Here is an 18704-nt window from a genome sequence, read left to right on the forward strand (position 1 = left end):
TTTTTACCCTTCAAAGGTATATTTGTAGTGAGTAAACAGTATAATAAAGACTGACTTACTATTTTGATGATTTAAGGCAGTTGTGGGAGACATGCACTTTTCTCAAAAGCAGCTCTAGTTACTAAATGGATTTGATTCAAACTTAAAATATTGTTTCACATCATCACCCTCATCATATGATACAAGGTCAATAAGTCTGACACCAATTTTTTATGAATTATGCCCCCTTTTTAGAATTTTAGGTTAATTTTGATGCATTTTCACTATATCTCTGTTATTATAATAGTAAGACGACGTGTCACACGCAAGACCCAGGTCGGTAGCTCAAAGGTCAAGGTCACACTTAGACGTTAAAGGTCATTTTTCATGATCGTGCATTCGTGTCCGGTCCATATCTTCGTCATCCTTGGATGGATTTTCAAATAATTTGGCATGAATGTGTACCACAGTAAGACGACGTGTCACGCGCAAGACCCAGGTCAATAGCTCAAAGGTCAAGGTCACACTTAGACATTAAAGGTCATTTTTCATGATAGGGCATTCGTGTCTGGTCCATATCTTTGTCATCCATGAATGGATTTTCAAATAACTTGGCGTGAATGTGTACCACAGTAAGACGACGTGTAGCGCGCAAGACCCAGTCCGTAGCTCACAGGTCAAGGTCACACTTAGATGTTAAAGGTCATATTTCATGATAGTGCATTGATGGGCGTGTCCGGTCCATATCTTTGTCATTCATGCATGGATTTTAAAATTATTGGGCATGAATGTGAACCACAGTATGACAACGTGTCGCACGCAAGACCGAGGTCCGTAGGTCAAAGGTCCTAAACTCTAACATCGGCCATAACTATTCATTCAAAGTGCCATCGGGGGCATGTGTCATCCTATGGAGACAGCTCTTGTTTTTTAAGCTCACCTGTCACAAATTGACAAGGTGAGCTTTTGTGATTGCGTGGTGTCCGTCGTCCGTGCGTGCGTGCGTCTGTAAACTTTTGCTTGTGACCACTCTAGAGGTCGCATTTTTCATGGGATCTTTATGAAAGTTGGTCAGAATGTTCATCTTGATGATATCTAGGTCAAGTTTGAAACTGGGTCACGTGCCGTCAAAAACTAGGTCAGTAGGTCTAAAAATAGAAAAACCTTGTGACCTCTCTAGAGGCCATATATTTCACAAGATCTTCATGAAAATTGGTCAGAACGTTTACCTTGATGATAACTAGGTCAGGTTGGAAACTGGGTCACATGCCCTCAAAAACTAGGTCAGTAGGTCAAATATTAGAAAAACCTTGTGACCTCTCTAAAGGCCATATTTTTCATGGGATCTGTATGAAAGTTGGTCTGTATGTTCATCTTGATGTTATCTAGGTCAAGTTCGAAACAGGGTCATGTGCGGTCAAAAACTAGGTCAGTAGGTCTAAAAATAGAAAAACCTTGTGACCTCTCTAGAGGCCATACTTGTGAATGGATCTCCATAAAAATTGGTCAGAATGTTCACCTTGATGATATCTAGGTCAAGTTTGAAACTGGGTCATGTGCCGTCAAAAACTAGGTCAGTAGGTCAAATAATAAAAAAACCTTGTGACCTCTTTAGAGGCCATACTTTTCATGGGATCTGTATGAAAGTTGGTCTGAATGTTCACCTTGATGATATCTAGGTTAAATTTTAAACTGGGTCAACTGCGGTCAAAAACTAGGTCAGTAGGTCTTAAATTATTAAAATCTTTTGACCTCTCTAGAGGCCATATTTTTCAATAGCTCTTCATGAAAATTGATCTGAATGTTCACCTTGATGATATCTAGGTCAATTTCGAAACTGGGTCACGTGTGGTCAAAAACTATGCCAGTAGGTATAAAAATAGAAAAACGTTGTGACCTCTCTAGAGGCCATATTTTTCATGAGATCTTCATGAGAATTAGTGAGAATGTTCACCTTGATGATATCTAGGTAAAGTTCAAAAGAGCGTCACGTACCTTCGAAAACTAGGTCAATAGGTCAAATAATAGAAAAACCTTGTGACCTCTCTAGAGATCATATTTTTCAATGGATCTGCATGAAAATTGGTCAGAATTTTTTATCTTGATAATATCTAGGTCAAGTTCAAAACTGGGTCACATGAGCTCAAAAACTAGGTCACTATGTCAAATAATAGAAAAAAACGACGTCATACTCAAAACTGGGTCATGTGGGAAGAGGTGAGCGATTCAGGACCATCATGGTCCTCTTGTTTTTTAATTTGAAACCCCTGAGTTAATATCGTCTGCAATAAATTATTTTGCCTAAAATAAAAAAAATGTGTAGGCCAACAAAATGTATGGATTTTACAGTATATTATTATGTTTTCAGACAGATAAGTGCTAGAACATGTATGAGATTTGCAGGCTGCGGTGTCGAGGAAAATCGTAACAACAGTTATCCTGAGAAAGCTGGTTTTGCACAACCTTCAGGTGTCACCTTGTCTAAAAAACATAACTGTCTTTTGTAAGTACTTAATAGGCTTTAGAAACAACATATACTGTTTGATCCGGGTCTTCCATAACCCCATTTCATTGATTTCCCTTTAAATATAGGGCAGTACCATTTATATTATAGATCAATGATAACACACTTGACTTCAATCCAGAGGTCCGGGGTTCAAATCCCAGTCCAGGCACTGGAAATTTCTGAGATGCTCTTTAGTGTCTCCCACTTGACTAAGCTAGTACTTGTCCTTCCTAGGAATGACAGTTAAATTGCACATATCGGTGGTATACACCGGGCACATTAAAGAACCAGACTGTCTATTCACAAAGAACTAGGCTAAGATAGCCGGACAGGCATGTATCTGAAGGATTTCTCTCTATCTGTTCTGGGGGCTTTCTCTCACTCTGCCCCTCTTGTCAGATCACTCTGTGTCTGTACTAGTAGAGGATGAGTTCCTGAGTGGCTGCCTTTGCACTACGTAAAGCGCCTTTGAATGTGTTTATCATGAAAAGGGCGCTATATAAATCTGGTATCATGATAATAATAATCATTCTAAAAATTTCCGAGACTGGTAATGGGACTTCATAAATTCAATATTGTTTACAGATTAAACAGTACTTTCAGGATGTTTTGCAACATTTTTATTAGCTCACCTGTCACAAAGTGACAAGGTGAGCTTTTGTGATCGCGTGGCGACCGTCGTGCGTCCGTCCGTCTGTGCGTCCGTCCGTCTGTGCGTCCGTCCGTCTGTGTGTGCGTACGTGCGTGCGTAAACTTTTGCTTGTGACCACTCTAGAGGTCACATTTTTCATGGGATCTTTATGAAAGTTGGTCAGAATGTTCATCTTGATGATATCTAGGTCAAGTTCGAAACTGGGTCACGTGGGGTTAAAAACTAGGTCAGTAGGTCTAAAAATAGAAAAACCTTGTGACCTCTCTAGAGGCCATATTTCTCAATGGATCGTCATGAAAATTGGTGAGAATGTTCACCTTGATGATATCTAGGTCAAGTTTGAAACTGGGTCAAGTGCGGTCAAAATCTAGGTCAGTAGGTCTATAAATAGAAAAACCTTGTGACCTCTCTAGAGGCCATATTTTTCATGGGATCTTTATGAAAATTAGTCAGATTGTTCACCTTGATGATATCTAGGTCAAGTTTGAAACTGGGTCACATGCGGTTAATAACTAGGTCAGTAGGTCTAAAAATAGAAAAACCTTGTGACCTCTGTAGAGGCCATATTTTTCAAGAGATCTTCATGAAAGTTGATTAGAATGTTCATCTTGATGATATCTAGATCAAGTTTGAAACTGGGTCACGTGCAGTCAAAAACTAGGTCAGTAGGTCTAAAAATAGAAAAACCTTGTGACCTCTCTAGAGGCCATATTTCTCAATGGGTCTTCATGAAAATTGGTGAGAGTGTTCAACTTGATGATATCTAGGTCAAATTCAAAACTGGGTCAGGTGCGGTCAAAAACTAGGTCAGTAGGTCTAAAAATAAAAAAACCTTGTGACCTCCCTAGAAGCCATATTTTTCAATGGATCTTCATGAAAATTAGTGAGGATGTTCACTTTGATGATATCTAGGTCAAATTCGAAACTGGGTCATGTGCGGTCAGAAACTAGGTCAGTAGGTCTAAAAATAGAAAAACCTTGTGACCTCCCTAGAAGCCATATTTTTCAATGGATCTTCATGAAAATTAGTGAGGATGTTCACCTTGATGATATCTAGGTCAAGTTCAAAAGTGGGTCACGTGCCTTCAAAAACTATGTCATTAGGTCTAAAAATAGAAAAACCTTGTGACCTCTCTAGAAGTCATTTTTTTAAATGGATCTTCATGAAAATTGGTCGGAATTTTTTATCTTGATGATATCTAGGTCACATGTGCTCAAAAACTAGGTCACTATGTCAAATAATAGAAATAACAACGTCATACTCAGTTCAAAACTGGGTCATGTGGGGATAGGTGAGCGATTCAGGACCATCATGGTCCTCTTGTTGTTAAAAGTGTGGCGGATGGGGAATGTTTATTTTTTAAGATTTCATTAGCAGGAATTTGATGTAGGGGAAAATTTGTTTTAGAATTAAAATCGACGTCATGTCACAAGTTATCTTTAAAATTCACAAATTTCCTGCTATCTCTTCTTGATACTTTTATAATGACATATAAATTATAACAAGATATTGCATAATAAAGCCAAAATTTGCAAAAATAAATAGGTACAGCTTTAGTGAATCAAACAGTACGTTTTTACATCATTATGGAGGCAAATGTTTCCTTTCCAGGTAGACCAAGACCTGTATTTGTCAACATTATAAGTCTGAAATTTAGCTATAGACATTTAATTGCTAAATTTTCTTTTTTCATGTAAAACTGTTGAAATAGCACATATTGTCCTGATATTAAAATTGCACAAATAAACTTTGACTGGAGACAAGTCTGAAATATTTCAGCATTACACAGTTGAAACTCGATATCTCAAACTTGATTATTTCAAATTCCTGCTATCTCGAAAAGATTTTTTCAAGTCCGTCTTAATTAAAGTCTAACGTTGATGAATATAGATCCAGAAGTAAAGTCTAACATTGAAGAATATAGACCCAGAATTTAAGTTTATGTTTCAGAATTAAAACATTGATGAATACAATAACAGAGTTTAAGTTCAAGACTTAAAATGTTGATGAATACAGACATTTAAGTCTTGAAAGCTAAAGCATATATTCAAAATGTTAATAAAGAAAGACTCAGAGTCCTAACTCTAAATTTCAGACTTTAAAAGTTGATGAATACAGAACTAGAATCTGAAGATAAAATCTCAAACTCAGCAGACTTGGAGTCTAAGTCTGAATTTCAGTCCCAGAGTATAAGTTTCAGACTTTAATGTTAATGAATACAGACCCCGATTACCTGCAAAATACTGGTTTTTGCTCTACAATCGTTACAATGTAAACATTGCATGCAATTTAAGTGTATGACCACAATTAAATGTTATTTATTGGATTCTAGCTGTCATGTTATATGTGTTTGTCATATGTTTTGAGGTGTCATATTTGGTAATATAAGTATGCTGATTATAATTTGACAGTAATTTATTGCTTTTTTGTCGGGGTCATTTCCTGTGTCTATAATACAGATATATTATTGACAGAAAACGTTACAAACCTTTAAACCTCATATAATCATAAATGATGCTAATTCAACAACCGATCATGCGAAATGCACACTGGACTGCATATAGAAAACTTTAACCACACTGCAAAATCAATATTAAAAACAACTTAATTATATTTATGTCTCCCCCAGGAGACATATTGTTTTTGCCCAGTCCGTCCGTCCTTCCGTTCGTCCGTCCTTCCGTCCGTCCGTCCGTCCGTCCATCCGTACGTCACACTTCATTTCCGAGCAATAACTGGAGAACCATTTGATCTAGAACCTTCAAACTTTATAGGGTTGTAGGGCTGCTGCAGTAGACGACCCCTATTGTTTTTTGGGGTCACTCTGTCAAAGGTCAAGGTCACAGGGGCCTGAACATTGAAAACCATTTCCGATCAATAACTAGAGAACCACTTGACCCAGAATGTTGAAACTTCATACGATGATTGGTCATGAAGAGTAGATGACCCCTATTGATTTTGGGGTCACTCAGTCAAAGGTCAAGGTCACAGGGGCCTGAACATTGAAAACCATTTCCGATCAATAACTAGAGAACCACTTGACCCAGAATGTTGAAACTTCATAGGATGATTGGTCATGAAGAGTAGATGACCCCTGTTGATTTTGGGGTCACTCTGTCAAAGGTCAGGTCACAGGGGCCTGAACATTGAAAACCATTTCCGATCAATAACTAGAGAACCACTTGACCCAGAATGTTGAAACTTCATAGGATAATTGTACATGCAAAGTAGATGACCCCTATCGATTTTAGGGTCACTCCATTAAAGGTCAAGGTCACAGGGGCCTGAACATTGAAAACCATTTCCGGTCAGTAACTTGAGAACCACTTGACCCAGAATATTGAAACTTAATAGGATGATTGGTCATGCAGAGTAGATGACCCCTAACGATTTTGGGGTCACTCTGTGAAAGGTCAAGGTCACAGGGGCCTGAACATTGAAAACCATTTCCGGTCAATAACTTGAGAACCACTTGAACCAGAATGATGAAACTTCATAGGATGATTGGTCATGCAGAGTAGATGACCCCTAACAATTTTGGGGTCACTCTGTTAAAGGTCAAGGCCACAGGGGCCTGAACATGGAAAACCATTTCCAATCAATAACTTGAGAACCTCTCGACCCAGAATGTTGAAACTTCATAGGATGATTGTTCATGCAGAGTAAATGACCCCTATTGTTTTTGGGGTCACTCCGTTAAAGGTCAAGGTCACAGGGGCCTGAACATTGATAACCAGTTCCGATCAATAACTTGAGAACCACTTGACCCAGAATGTTGAAACTTGATAGGATGATTGAACATGCAGAGTAGATGACCCCTATTGATTTTGGGGTCAGTCAATTAAAGGTCAAGGTCACAGTGGCCTGTTCATGTAAAATCATTTTTTGGAAATAACTTGAGAACCACTTGACCTACAATGTTTAAACTTAATAGGATGATTGGACATGCAGAGTAGATGACCCCTATTTATTTTGAGGTCACTTGATCAAAGGTCAAGGTCACAGGAGCCTGAACAGTGACTTGAGAACCACTAGGCCAAGAGTGTTGAAATTTAGCGGGATGACTGGACAACCCAAGTAGATGATCCCTATTGCAGCCAACCATCAGTGTCTCTTTGACTTTCGCTCCTGACCGCTATTGACTTCTTGCCTATAGGACTTTGCATTGGGGGAGACATGCACTTTTTTACAAAAGCATTTTCTAGTTTGATCAAGTATTGGATTTGTTTGAAGTTTAGCCTTATTTGAGGTTTTTAAGTACTTAATTTACATACTAGATTTTCACTGGAGTTTTTTTTTAACTTTGATTTCCCTGTCTTTGTTGTTAAGCCAAAATAGATATTTTAGCATATGTTTAAATTTAATAAACATACTTTGTCTAAGGTATGATATGAATATAGTAACTATAGTATTATATTTATCATAGATTTACAGTAACAAATATACATTTTGCCAAAATTCGATGTAAATGAGATGTGGATTTATTTATTTATTTGGGTTTTACGGCGCACCAACACAGTATAGGTTATATGGCGCCAAACAGGACTACAAATTTTGGTTCCACATCTCATTTATATCGAAATAAAAACATGAGGTATGGAATCAAAATTTGCATACCTGCTGGAATCACAGAGTTACTGCAAAGTCAAGTGTTAAGACCCTATTAGTCACCTCTTACGATCATGCAAGGGTAAGGCAGTGGTTCCAATTCTTTTCATACACAGATCATCCCAGAACCACATGGGGCAAATGAGATGTGAAACCAAAATTTGTAGTCCTGTTTGGCGCCATATAACCTATACTGTGTTGGTGAGCCATAAAACCCAAATAAATAAATAAATGAATTTAGCCAAAATTCATTAGAAATGCAAGTTTGTAAAATTATCATTACATGCCTTTACCAATCTTGGTTGTGCAACTAGGATAGATTCTAAATAATTGAATTTAAAAGCTACACACTGTTTTAAAACTTGTCTTTTGGTTTAGATGGTTGAAATATCAAATGTAAAAGTAAAACTGCAAATTATAATGAAATAAAAAGAAACAGTACCTGTTTTAAATAATTCCATATTGATGGGAGCAATTACAATTTTCATAAAAAATAATAAAACAGACATTTTTGACAGGGATTTTACTCTGTGTAATAGGTCTTTTTGTCCAGTAAAGAACTCTTTAATAGGATGGACTAAAAATGAAAAATGTCATAAAATATTGCTTAAATATAATTGACTGCCTTTAATCATGGTGGACATATTTTCTTGAATTTAGTGTTAGTGACAGTCCGCAAGATTAAACTCATTGGAATATCCTACCTGAACCTCAAAACCATTATCTCTTCAGTGGCAGCATATCATCAAACCATACTTTCACATTAAAACATCCTCATTTTAACCTCAAAACCATAATTTGATTATTAGCAACATTGTATCAAACTATATCTTTACATGGAACTTCCACATTTTAACCACAAAACTATTACTGTGAAATCATTTAAATTCGCTGGCATGAAATTTCGCACTAATGTGAAAAAGGACTGTTTTGCGCGGGCTTTAATTCGCAAATTTTCAGTCTAAGAAATGAAAAATAAAATTAAAAAATAATAATAGCGCGGTCTTAAATTCGCGCATCGGTCGTAGCGCGAAATACGCGAAAATTCGTCCTACGCTAATGAAAATTATTTCACAGTATCTCTTCATTCGCTGCATTGCATCAAACCATACTTGGTCACCTAACCTCAAAACCATTATATCTCTATATATATATATTGACAGACAATATACTTCTTATTTTCAGCATTGCAGATAGTGAAAGTTCCTCTATTAGAAGCATTCAGCTAAAAGACGGTTCAGTGAAGAATGTTGTAGGTGGTGATATTGACCCAAGGGTATGCATCTTTCTATACAAGTTGTCACAGTTTTCTTTTTAATTCAGAATTTGATGTCTTATTAAAAAAGAACATTTGCAACCGAACAGCATCAATATTATTTCCTGTAATTTTAGAGGAATTTTCATTTTTCGTTTTAACTCGGTATACAAATTAGTTAATGGAAAATAATTTTTAGAAATGATAATCTGCAGCAATTCCAAGCAAGTCAACTTAAATGTTACAGCATTTGAGAATTAGTGGACATTCAGCTTAGCACTTGAGAATTAAAGGATAGTCAGCATAGCATCAGCTTAAAAGATGGTTAGACCAAGAATCTTGAAGATATTGATACTGACTCAAGGGTGTACTTCATTCCACACAGCTTGATGAATTGTTAGGGGTTTTTTTTTATTTTTTTACAAAAAAAGTAAACTTGCAATTAGTTATCGTCATAATTATTAACAGCCTGTCTGTTAGTTTTAATAGGGAGACCGTAGATCTTAGGATTTCGGGGTTGTGAGTTCAATCCTCAAGCATGAAGTATGTACTCTTTGATAATTTGGTAAAAGTCATTATGTCTAAAATCACTCTTCCTCCACCTCTGATTCATGTGAGGAAGTTGGCAGTTACTTGTAGAGAACAGTTTTGTACTGGTACGGAATCCAGCAACACTGGTTAAGTTAACTGCCCGCCATGAGATAACTGAAACACTGTTGAAAAATGGCGTAAAACCTCCCAAAAAAACTAATAACTATTTCATGGCAGTTTCATGTATTTTCTTTTTTTAATTCCGAATACTCTTGGTAGAAATTCTTTTCAAGAAGAATACATCTGCATATACTGAAATTCTAAAAAAAAGTCAACCAAATGTTTCACCCTTATCATGCTGGACATGATTGATTCTGCCTTTGCGACCAGTGTAGATCATGATCAGCCTGCACATCTGTACAGTCTGATCATGATCTGCACTGTTTGCCATTCAGTCAGTATCTCTTTGGTAAGCACCTCCTTTTTACAGTTAATGGTACTGTCCATTTTGAAAGATGGACAAGTTCATTATAGAAATTTAGCAGGATAAGGGTTAGTTTTGGCTGTGAGGCATTAGGGAGCTGATGCATATAAAATGCATGACTGTTCTTGAAAAACAAGAAGTTGAATATAAGATGTTCACCTTATCCATGTGTATTTTTCTTCAAATAGTCTTACATAATGTAAAATGAAAATTGTATATCTATATAGATTTTAATTGCACACTATGATATTAACTGGGCATTTCTTGGTTTAAGACCAGTTTCTATGTAGATACCATACCAGAGCTCTTCGCATACTATATATAGTGGTTTTTACAAGTGCACCGGTTACGATTAAAAATGTAAACAACGGACTCTGTCTATGAATTATTGGAATGAATGAATGACAGTCGATCTTAGTCATAATACTTTTTGACAGTAAATGCTAATGACTTCGTGTGTTGCAGAGAGGTACTTAGTTTGTAACTGTAATTTCCTATCAATTGAAATCCTCTCGAAACTGGTAAAATGATTGCTTAAATTTGAACAAAGCTCACTGTCTTTGCTGTTCACCAGCTGCTGAAAGGGCAAATATTAAAGATTCAATGTAAGTTATATTTCACTGGTACTACCAGTTCTTAAGTTAATACATTCATGGGCAGTTTTGACTGATTAAATTGTTGGCAAAATTAGATTATATTTTTTCTTTACAAGAAAATTGCCATTAAGTAACAAAGCGAATATGCCGATAATCCAGAGTACACCGGACATGTTATTGTCACGAAATTGTTCCAGCTCACGTAATCTAGTGGGGAAGAGATTAGGGGTTCACTTAAACTTCCTAGCTATGGCTACTGCTGTAGGGAAGTGGTAGAGTGTCTGCCTTAGGTGTGAGAGGTCCTGGGTTCGAGTCCCGGCCAGAGCTTAAGTATTTGCATTCTGCTACTGCATGTTTTTGCTGTTATCAGACTGTTCCAGATGTTCTATATTTTTAGCGAACAATATCATTGATAATTATTTAGCAGTCCAGATCACAGCTGAATGTTAAATCAAATGCACCCAAATAGAAAATATTCAATATATTATGTCACTTTTATTTGATGTTTCTGCTCTCCATGTTCAAGAAGAGTTATATTTCCTTGATCACAAAATTTTCTTTTATATAAATTCTCATAACTCTACGTTATTGGTTAAAATACAGTCAATATATCTATTTTTGAGACATTTGCCTTCATTTCAAAGCTTTTTAACTTCATACCTATGATTTGAAAAAATTAGGTACTATTTCTATTCTATACCATGTATGTTGTTTTGCCATCTTTACTTAGAATTTAAGGTTAAAGTTTTAATGCACTTTCACACTTTTTATTACTAAATGGATTTGATTGAAAATAATTGTTCTATCATCAGTCACATCATGTAACACAAGGTCTATTACTCAGGTGGAAATTTTGAATTATGCCCCTTTTATACTTAGTATTTCTGGTTAATATTTTATTACGCTCTCTGTTGTTATTGAATGGATTTGACTCAAACTTAAAATGATCATGAAGTAGACATGCACACAGTGTTGACATTTTCCTTAGAAATAATATATCCCATACAGGGATTTGTCATTGAATAAAATCATTGCTTGGAGTTTAGATATAAAGGAATTATATCAGAGTGTGCAGCCATTCGTAAGTGTTATAATAATACTCATTTTAAAGACAAACAATGATTTTATTCAAGAGCATATCACTGATTATCTGTTATCAAGGATTATTTACACACATCTTGATGACATCCATCAGATATTTTCAAGTTTCCCTTCCAGTGACCCGCTATGCCATTTGACACTATGACGTTATAATTGTGACATCAGAAAAATGAATGGTTGAATGTTAACACACAGTTTTCAGCCTCCTTTGTTTAATAGGAAAACACATTGAGTTGTGTTAAAATGATAAATTAAAATATGATTTTTAGCTCACCTTGAGCACTTCATGATCGCCCTGTGTCCGTCGTCCATCCGTCCGTCGTCCGTCATCAACAATTTGACTGTTAACACTCTAGAGGTCACAGTTTTGGCCTAATCTTAATGAAACTTGGTCATAATGTTACCTTCATAAAAAATATTGGACGAGTTCGATATTGGGTCATCTGGGGCCAAAAACTAGGTCACCATGTCAAATCAAAGGAAAAGCTTGTTAACACTCCAGAGGTCACAATTTTGACCCAATCTTAATGAAACTTGTTCAGAATGTTACCCTCAATAAAATCTTGGAAGAGTTCGATATTGGGTCATCTGGGGTCAAAAACTAGGTCACCAGGTCAAATCAAAGGAAAGACTTGTTAACACTGTAGAGGTCAAATTTATGACTGTATCTTCATGAAACTTGGTCAAAATGTTACTCATGATGATCTCAAAGTCAAGTTTGAATCTGGATCATGTAGGGTCAAAATCAAAGGAAAAGCTAGTTTACACTCTAGAGGCCACATTTTTGACCATATCTTAATGAAACTTGGTCAGAATGTTAATCTTGATGATCTATAGGTCATGTTCAAATCTGGGTCAGGTGGGGGTCAAAAACTAGGTTACTGGGTCAAATCAAAGGAAAAGCTTGTTAACACTCTGGCTAGAGGCCACATTTATAACTATATCTTCATGAAACTTAGTCAGAATCTTAATCTTGATAATCTTTAGGACAAGTTCGAATCTGGGTCATGTGGGGTCAAAAACTAGGTCACTGGGTCAAATCAAAGGAAAAGCTTGTTAACACTAGAGGCCAAATTTATGTCTGTATCTTCATGAAACTTAGTCAGAATGTTAATCTTGATGATCTTTAGGTCAAGTTTGAATCTGGGTCATACGGGGTCAAAAACAAGGTACCAGGTCAAATCAAAGGAAAAGTTAGTTAACACTCTAGAGGCCACATTTTTGACCATATCTTAATGAACTTAGGTAGATTGTTAATCTTGATGATATATAGGTCATGTTCAAATCTGGGTCAGGTGGGGTAAAAAATTAGGTTACTGGGTCAAATCAAAGGAAAAGCTTGTTAACACTCCATAGGCCACATTTATGAATGTATCTTCATGAAACATAGTCAGAATGTTAATCTTGATGATCTTTAGGTCAATTTCGAATCTGGGTCATATGGGGTCAAAACCTAGGTCACCAGGTCAAATCAAAGGAAAAGTTAGTTAACACTTTAGGGGTCACATTTATGACCATATCTTAATGAACTTATCTTGATGATCTTTAGGTCAATAGGTCAGATGAGCGATACAGGGCCTTCATGGCCCTCTTGTTAGTAGTTTCAAGACTTTGTGCTGATTCATCAGAGACTTGTCTTGATATAATTTCATTCATCACTTACTGTATAACTGTACATTCAGTTGATGTCCTCTATTTTATGGACTGTTTAATATAACAGTGATTAGGGATGCAATATTCAAATGAGATTTGATAATAAAATTATATATTTTATATTCTGTTTTGAATTCTTAAAATATCCTTGTTTATCAATGAAAATTTTGACTTTATTGACATCAGCTTAATCATTTATGCAAATTTGAAAGCAAGAGCTTTGATGAAAATTCAGTTCAAATTTTAGTTTTAATTGCTTTACCTCGTTAACTTATTTAAATTGGTTAAATGGTTCAGCACGGTTAATGTATACAATATACCATGTAAATAAGTAAAATCCAGCATAAATTATGATTTTAATATATCACTGTACATTTAAATTTTGAATACAGGGACTAATACAGTAACACTTGTATTAGTTTTTTTTGTGGGGACGGTGTAGGGGATGGGGTAAAGGAGGGGGAGGTAAATCCCAAATAAAACCCCTGAAGTCACTACTTCATAAAATTTCCTATAAAGTGTCATGATTCTAGGTCAAATACTTTATTAGACTAAGTGTCTTGTGACACAAACTTTCAGACCTTTAATGCATAGAGTTTTTTTATTTCTTGGATTAGAAATCTACTAGATTTTATTTCAAAAGTTATTGTCCCATTTTCTCAGCAAAGCAACCAACAAAAAAGGATGCATTCAAGCCCGAACAAAAAACCTGTGAAAAAGGTTTTGTTTTAAAAAATCAAGCAGGGTTCCTTATAGGCACTGCCAGAACATTTCATCACAACAACCCTTTCATCCAAACTATTGAATTTTGTACAAGGGAAGAAAAGCAAGTGGGTGGGATGTGAATTGTTAAGCAGACACTTTGTCTATTCCAACTGGAATTCCTATACCTGATTTGCATATTATAGCTTCAACCTCTTGGAGCAGGTTTTGCACATGTGATCTGGGTGCTTTTTATAGCAATTTTCTCCTTGAATGTCTCAATTTTGCCTAAAAAATATGAGAATTTTCATTCTGTTGTAAATACTTATAGTTTTTTCCATTTTCTTTAAATCATCAAATAACCAATATATGAATGTTTCATTAATTACGGGATGCTGTCAGACTTTGTTAAAATTGGTTTCACAATTTGTAATTGGCTGTCAAAAAGTACAGTCAAAACTCGATATCTCAAATTTCAAGTGACCGTGCTTTTTATTTCGAGATAACCGAAATTCGAGTTATGAGAAGGGACGTATATAGATGTTATGATGAAAAAAGTTAGTTTAGTAACGAAAAGTTTTAATAAAAAATAAAAACTGTTTCCGTGACGCCGTGTATGCGCTGACAGGTACACGATTCCGTACAGTTTGTGTTTATCAAAGTTTTCAGTTCTTTTGAAGAATAAAAATGATACTAACCTTAAACGTTTTTGAGCCAAGTTCCTTTTCGTACCACGTTCCTCTCCCGGAGGATTGACAGCATTTCGACCTGACATTTTGAACGAATGATGCTTTCCCCAAAAAAGTTAATTGTTTATACATTCTCATCACGATTACCTCTAATTAATCCTTATCAAAGATCCCAGCTGTTCAAACTAATTAAATCATTAGTTTAAATTAAAAGCAACTTTCATAACGTCTCAAAAACAAATCACCGCTGATTAAGAAATCTAATGTTTACATCAAACAATTATCATTATGACATGTGCAAACAAGTATGACATAATCATGCAATAAACATGGACATGTGTTAAAAACCAACCACATTCACATTGAGATGTGTGAAATTTTATCGCATATTTTTCCCCTTTGACTTACCGAGTTTACAATGCACTTGAATTTTATTGACGGAACTGAAAATCCCTTCGACACATCCAGAGTCTCAGCAAGTCAAATTTTGACGTAACCGGAGTTGAATTACATATATGAAGAAGGAAATATGACGGGACTTGAAAATTACTTCGACTTAAGCGGAATTTCGAGGTAAGCGAGTTTGAGATACCGAGTTTCGACTGTATTTATTTCAACAAATCATGTATTAGTGAATTTGATATAACAATATTTTACAAATGAAATATCAATCAGCTTCTCCTACTGCTAGGGATCACAATTTTGGCCAATCTTAATCAAACTTGGTGAGAATGTAACCCTCAATAAAGTTGTAGATGATTTTGTTATTGGATCAACAGGGCTCAAAAACTAGGTTACAATTTCAGTTTATAGGAAAACATTGTTCTCACTCTAAAGGCCACATTTCGATATTCTCATCTTCATGAAACAGAATGTTTGTATTGAATCTAGGTCAGTTTTTAAACTGGGTTTCTCAAGGTCAAAAACCAGGTCACATTATAGAAAAGCCTTGTTAGCACTCTATAGACCGCCACATTATCTATTTGATTATCAGAATACTTGTCGCTGTGAAACATAGATCATATTCAGAATTTGTTACCGGAGGTCAAAACTGGATCACTTGGTCATATCATGTAACAAAGAGCTATGAAAATAAATAGATCGGCAACTTGAAAGGCATATAGAGCAAATCTCACCAACATCCCGTGACAGCTGAATGAGATCTCGTTTACCGGAAGTGAAGTGTTCTCCACGCGCCATTTTGTATGCGAAAGCAATTATTCATCGGTAGATTAATTATCACTGTATGACCACGCTTTTTTTGATGGTAAGAAACATGTACTTTGTGTCTTAAGACTATTTCACATTAAACTAATGTTGTTTTAGAAGCTAACATGTATTTTAAATGTAGTTTTAAAGGTACAAATTGTAACTCTATGCTCGCCGATGTTTGTTTTTACTAAGATAACGCTGATTCACGTTCTGACACGAGATCACGCGAGATTACAGCCAGTTGCCATGCTGTGTATTTTATACTTCTTTGGCCTATATCATAGAAAAAAGTATTCAAAATCTATGTAATACTCTAGAAAGGCCCATTTATCTGCTTGATCTTCATAAAACTTTTTATACGCCCGTTTGAAAAACGGGACGTATTATGGGAATGCCCCTGGCGGGCGGATGGGCGGGCGGGCGGGCGGCGTCCACAGACCTTGTCCGGAGCATATCTTCTACATGCATGGAGGGATTTTGATGAAACTTGGCACAGTTGTTCACCATCATGAGACGGAGTGTCATGCGCAAGAACCAGGTCCCTAGGTCTAAGGTCAAGGTCACACTTAGAGGTCAAAGGTCAAATTCAAGTATGACTTTGTCCGGAGCATATCTTCTTCATGCATAGAGGGATTTTGATGAAACTTGGCACAATTGTTTATCATCATGAGACGGAGTGTCATGCGCAAGAACCAGGTCCCTAGGTCTAAGGTCAAGGTCACACTTAGAGGTCAAAGGATACAAGAATGAAAACTTTGTCCGGAGCATATCTTCTTCATGCATAGAGGGATTTTGATATAACTTGGCACAAATGTTCATCATCATGAGACGGAGTGTCATGCGCAAGAACCAGGTCCCTAGGTCTAAGGTCACACTTAGAGGTCAAAGGATACAAGAATGAAAACTTTGTCCGGAGCATTTCTTCTTCATGCATGGAGGGATTTTGATATAACTTGGCACAAATGTTCACCACCACAAGACGGAGTGTCATGCGCAAGAACCAGGTCCCTAGGTCTAAGGTCAAGGTCACACTTAGAGGCCAAAGGTCAGATACAAGAATGACTGTCCGAAGCATTTCTTCTTCATGCATAGAGGGATTTTGATGTAACTTGGCACAATTATACACCATCATGAGACGAAGTGTCATGCGCAGTTCCCTTCTTTAGAATTACTTCCCTTTGTTGTTACTATAAATAGCTTATATTGTAACTTTTTCATTACTAGTGGTAGGGAAAAATCGAGACCACTTTTCTGTAGTACAACATGCATGCTACATCCAATTATGAGGTGTATTTTGACCAATCTCTACCTGGTAAAGATTTTTGTGTGGACTTACAATATTTTTTTTGATTTTTTTTTTTTTTTTTTTTTTTTTAAGATTACCTTCCCTTAGTTGTTACTATAAATAACTTATATAGTAACTTTTTTATAATTGACCGTAGGGAAAAAACAAGACCACTTTTCTGTGGTACAACATAGATGTTACTTTCAAATTTTAGGTGTATTTTAAGGTATCTCTACCTGGTAAGAGTTTTTTTGTGGACTTAGAAAAACAAAAGACTTACAATGATTACTAAACAACCACAAAATTAAAATTCCATTTGGAAATACAGGTGCTAGAGTAAAGAAGTTTGCTGTGACGGGTGTATATTGTGACATTCTGGCACTCTTGTTCAGAATTTCTGGTTCTATGAAATCTGGATCACTTTTAGAACTGGGTTACCTGAGGTCAAAATCTAGGTCACTTGGTAAATTATTAACAGGAAGACCTTGTTATCACTCTAGAGTGAGCATTCCACATTTGATCTTCATAAAAAATTGTCAGAATATCTGTGTCAAGTTCAAAACTACGTAACCAGGTCAGATCTTAGAAATGCCTTATTAGCACTATATAGGCCACATTTACTTACTTGATCATCATAAATCTCTTGTCAGAATGTTTGTCTGTATGAACTGTAAGTCAGATACATCATGGCTGCGTGATGTTCTTTTGTCCGTAGATGACCCTTAGTATTTTAGAGGTTGATGGTCAGTGTCACAGTGATCTTGAGTCTGCACTTGTTTGGGATGTTTTAATCGAGTTATTCCACATGTTCCGCAGGAGTACCAAATTGATGCATGCGCAACGAGCCCGAATAAAATACAAATCAGGTGAAATCGGTGTACCATGCAAATTCAGGCTACACAATTGAGCCTACCTATTGTATTTCAAGGATAAACAGTGGTGTTTAGATGTTAAAGTGAAGTTAAAGATTTTTTTATATTTATAGTTTCCAGAAAATGAGACATAGCTATTGTCAAATCTTAGTTTTGTTGCGTGCAAAGGATCATCATTTTTACACATACTTGTTAAGAGTCTTTTAGATTTAAGCACGAGAAGTAAGGATAGGGGCATCTGGGGGCATCTTGGCAGAAAAAGTTTTAAACATTAAGTCATCTACAGTGCAGTCTTGGGCGATTTCCACACCAATTGCATTCAGTTATTTTACCAGAATTTTCATCAATATGTTAAGTCTGTATTCAGACCCAGTATTTTGTTCACAGGAGATAACACCTGATTTTGTATTTTGTATAATTACTTCCCTTTTCTTATCAAAGAGGAAGAGGGAGTTCTGAAAAAGAAAAGCAAAATGTAGAAAATTAGAAAACTATTTCTAAACAATTGAAATGGTAATTAGACTAATTAATATGCCTGCCCCTAAAATATTTTGTATAGCATATGAGTCATTTGATGT

The 18704-nt window shown here is 36.0% G+C and overlaps 1 protein-coding gene across 2 annotated transcripts in view; it reads left to right on the forward strand.

Annotated features, from left to right (window-relative positions):
• Window positions 1–18704, forward strand: part of LOC123547526 (NHL repeat-containing protein 2-like) — a 122790-nt gene that overhangs the window by 85169 nt on the left and 18917 nt on the right. For both annotated transcript variants that reach the window (XM_053551788.1, XM_053551789.1), the window contains exons 8-9: window positions 2348–2482; window positions 8932–9022. In XM_053551788.1, the coding sequence (XP_053407763.1) occupies window positions 2348–2482; window positions 8932–9022 (226 nt within the window). The remainder of the gene's footprint in view (window positions 1–2347; window positions 2483–8931; window positions 9023–18704) is intronic.

Source organism: Mercenaria mercenaria, chromosome 9, assembly GCF_021730395.1.
Source record: "Mercenaria mercenaria strain notata chromosome 9, MADL_Memer_1, whole genome shotgun sequence".
NCBI lineage: Eukaryota > Metazoa > Mollusca > Bivalvia > Venerida > Veneridae > Mercenaria > Mercenaria mercenaria.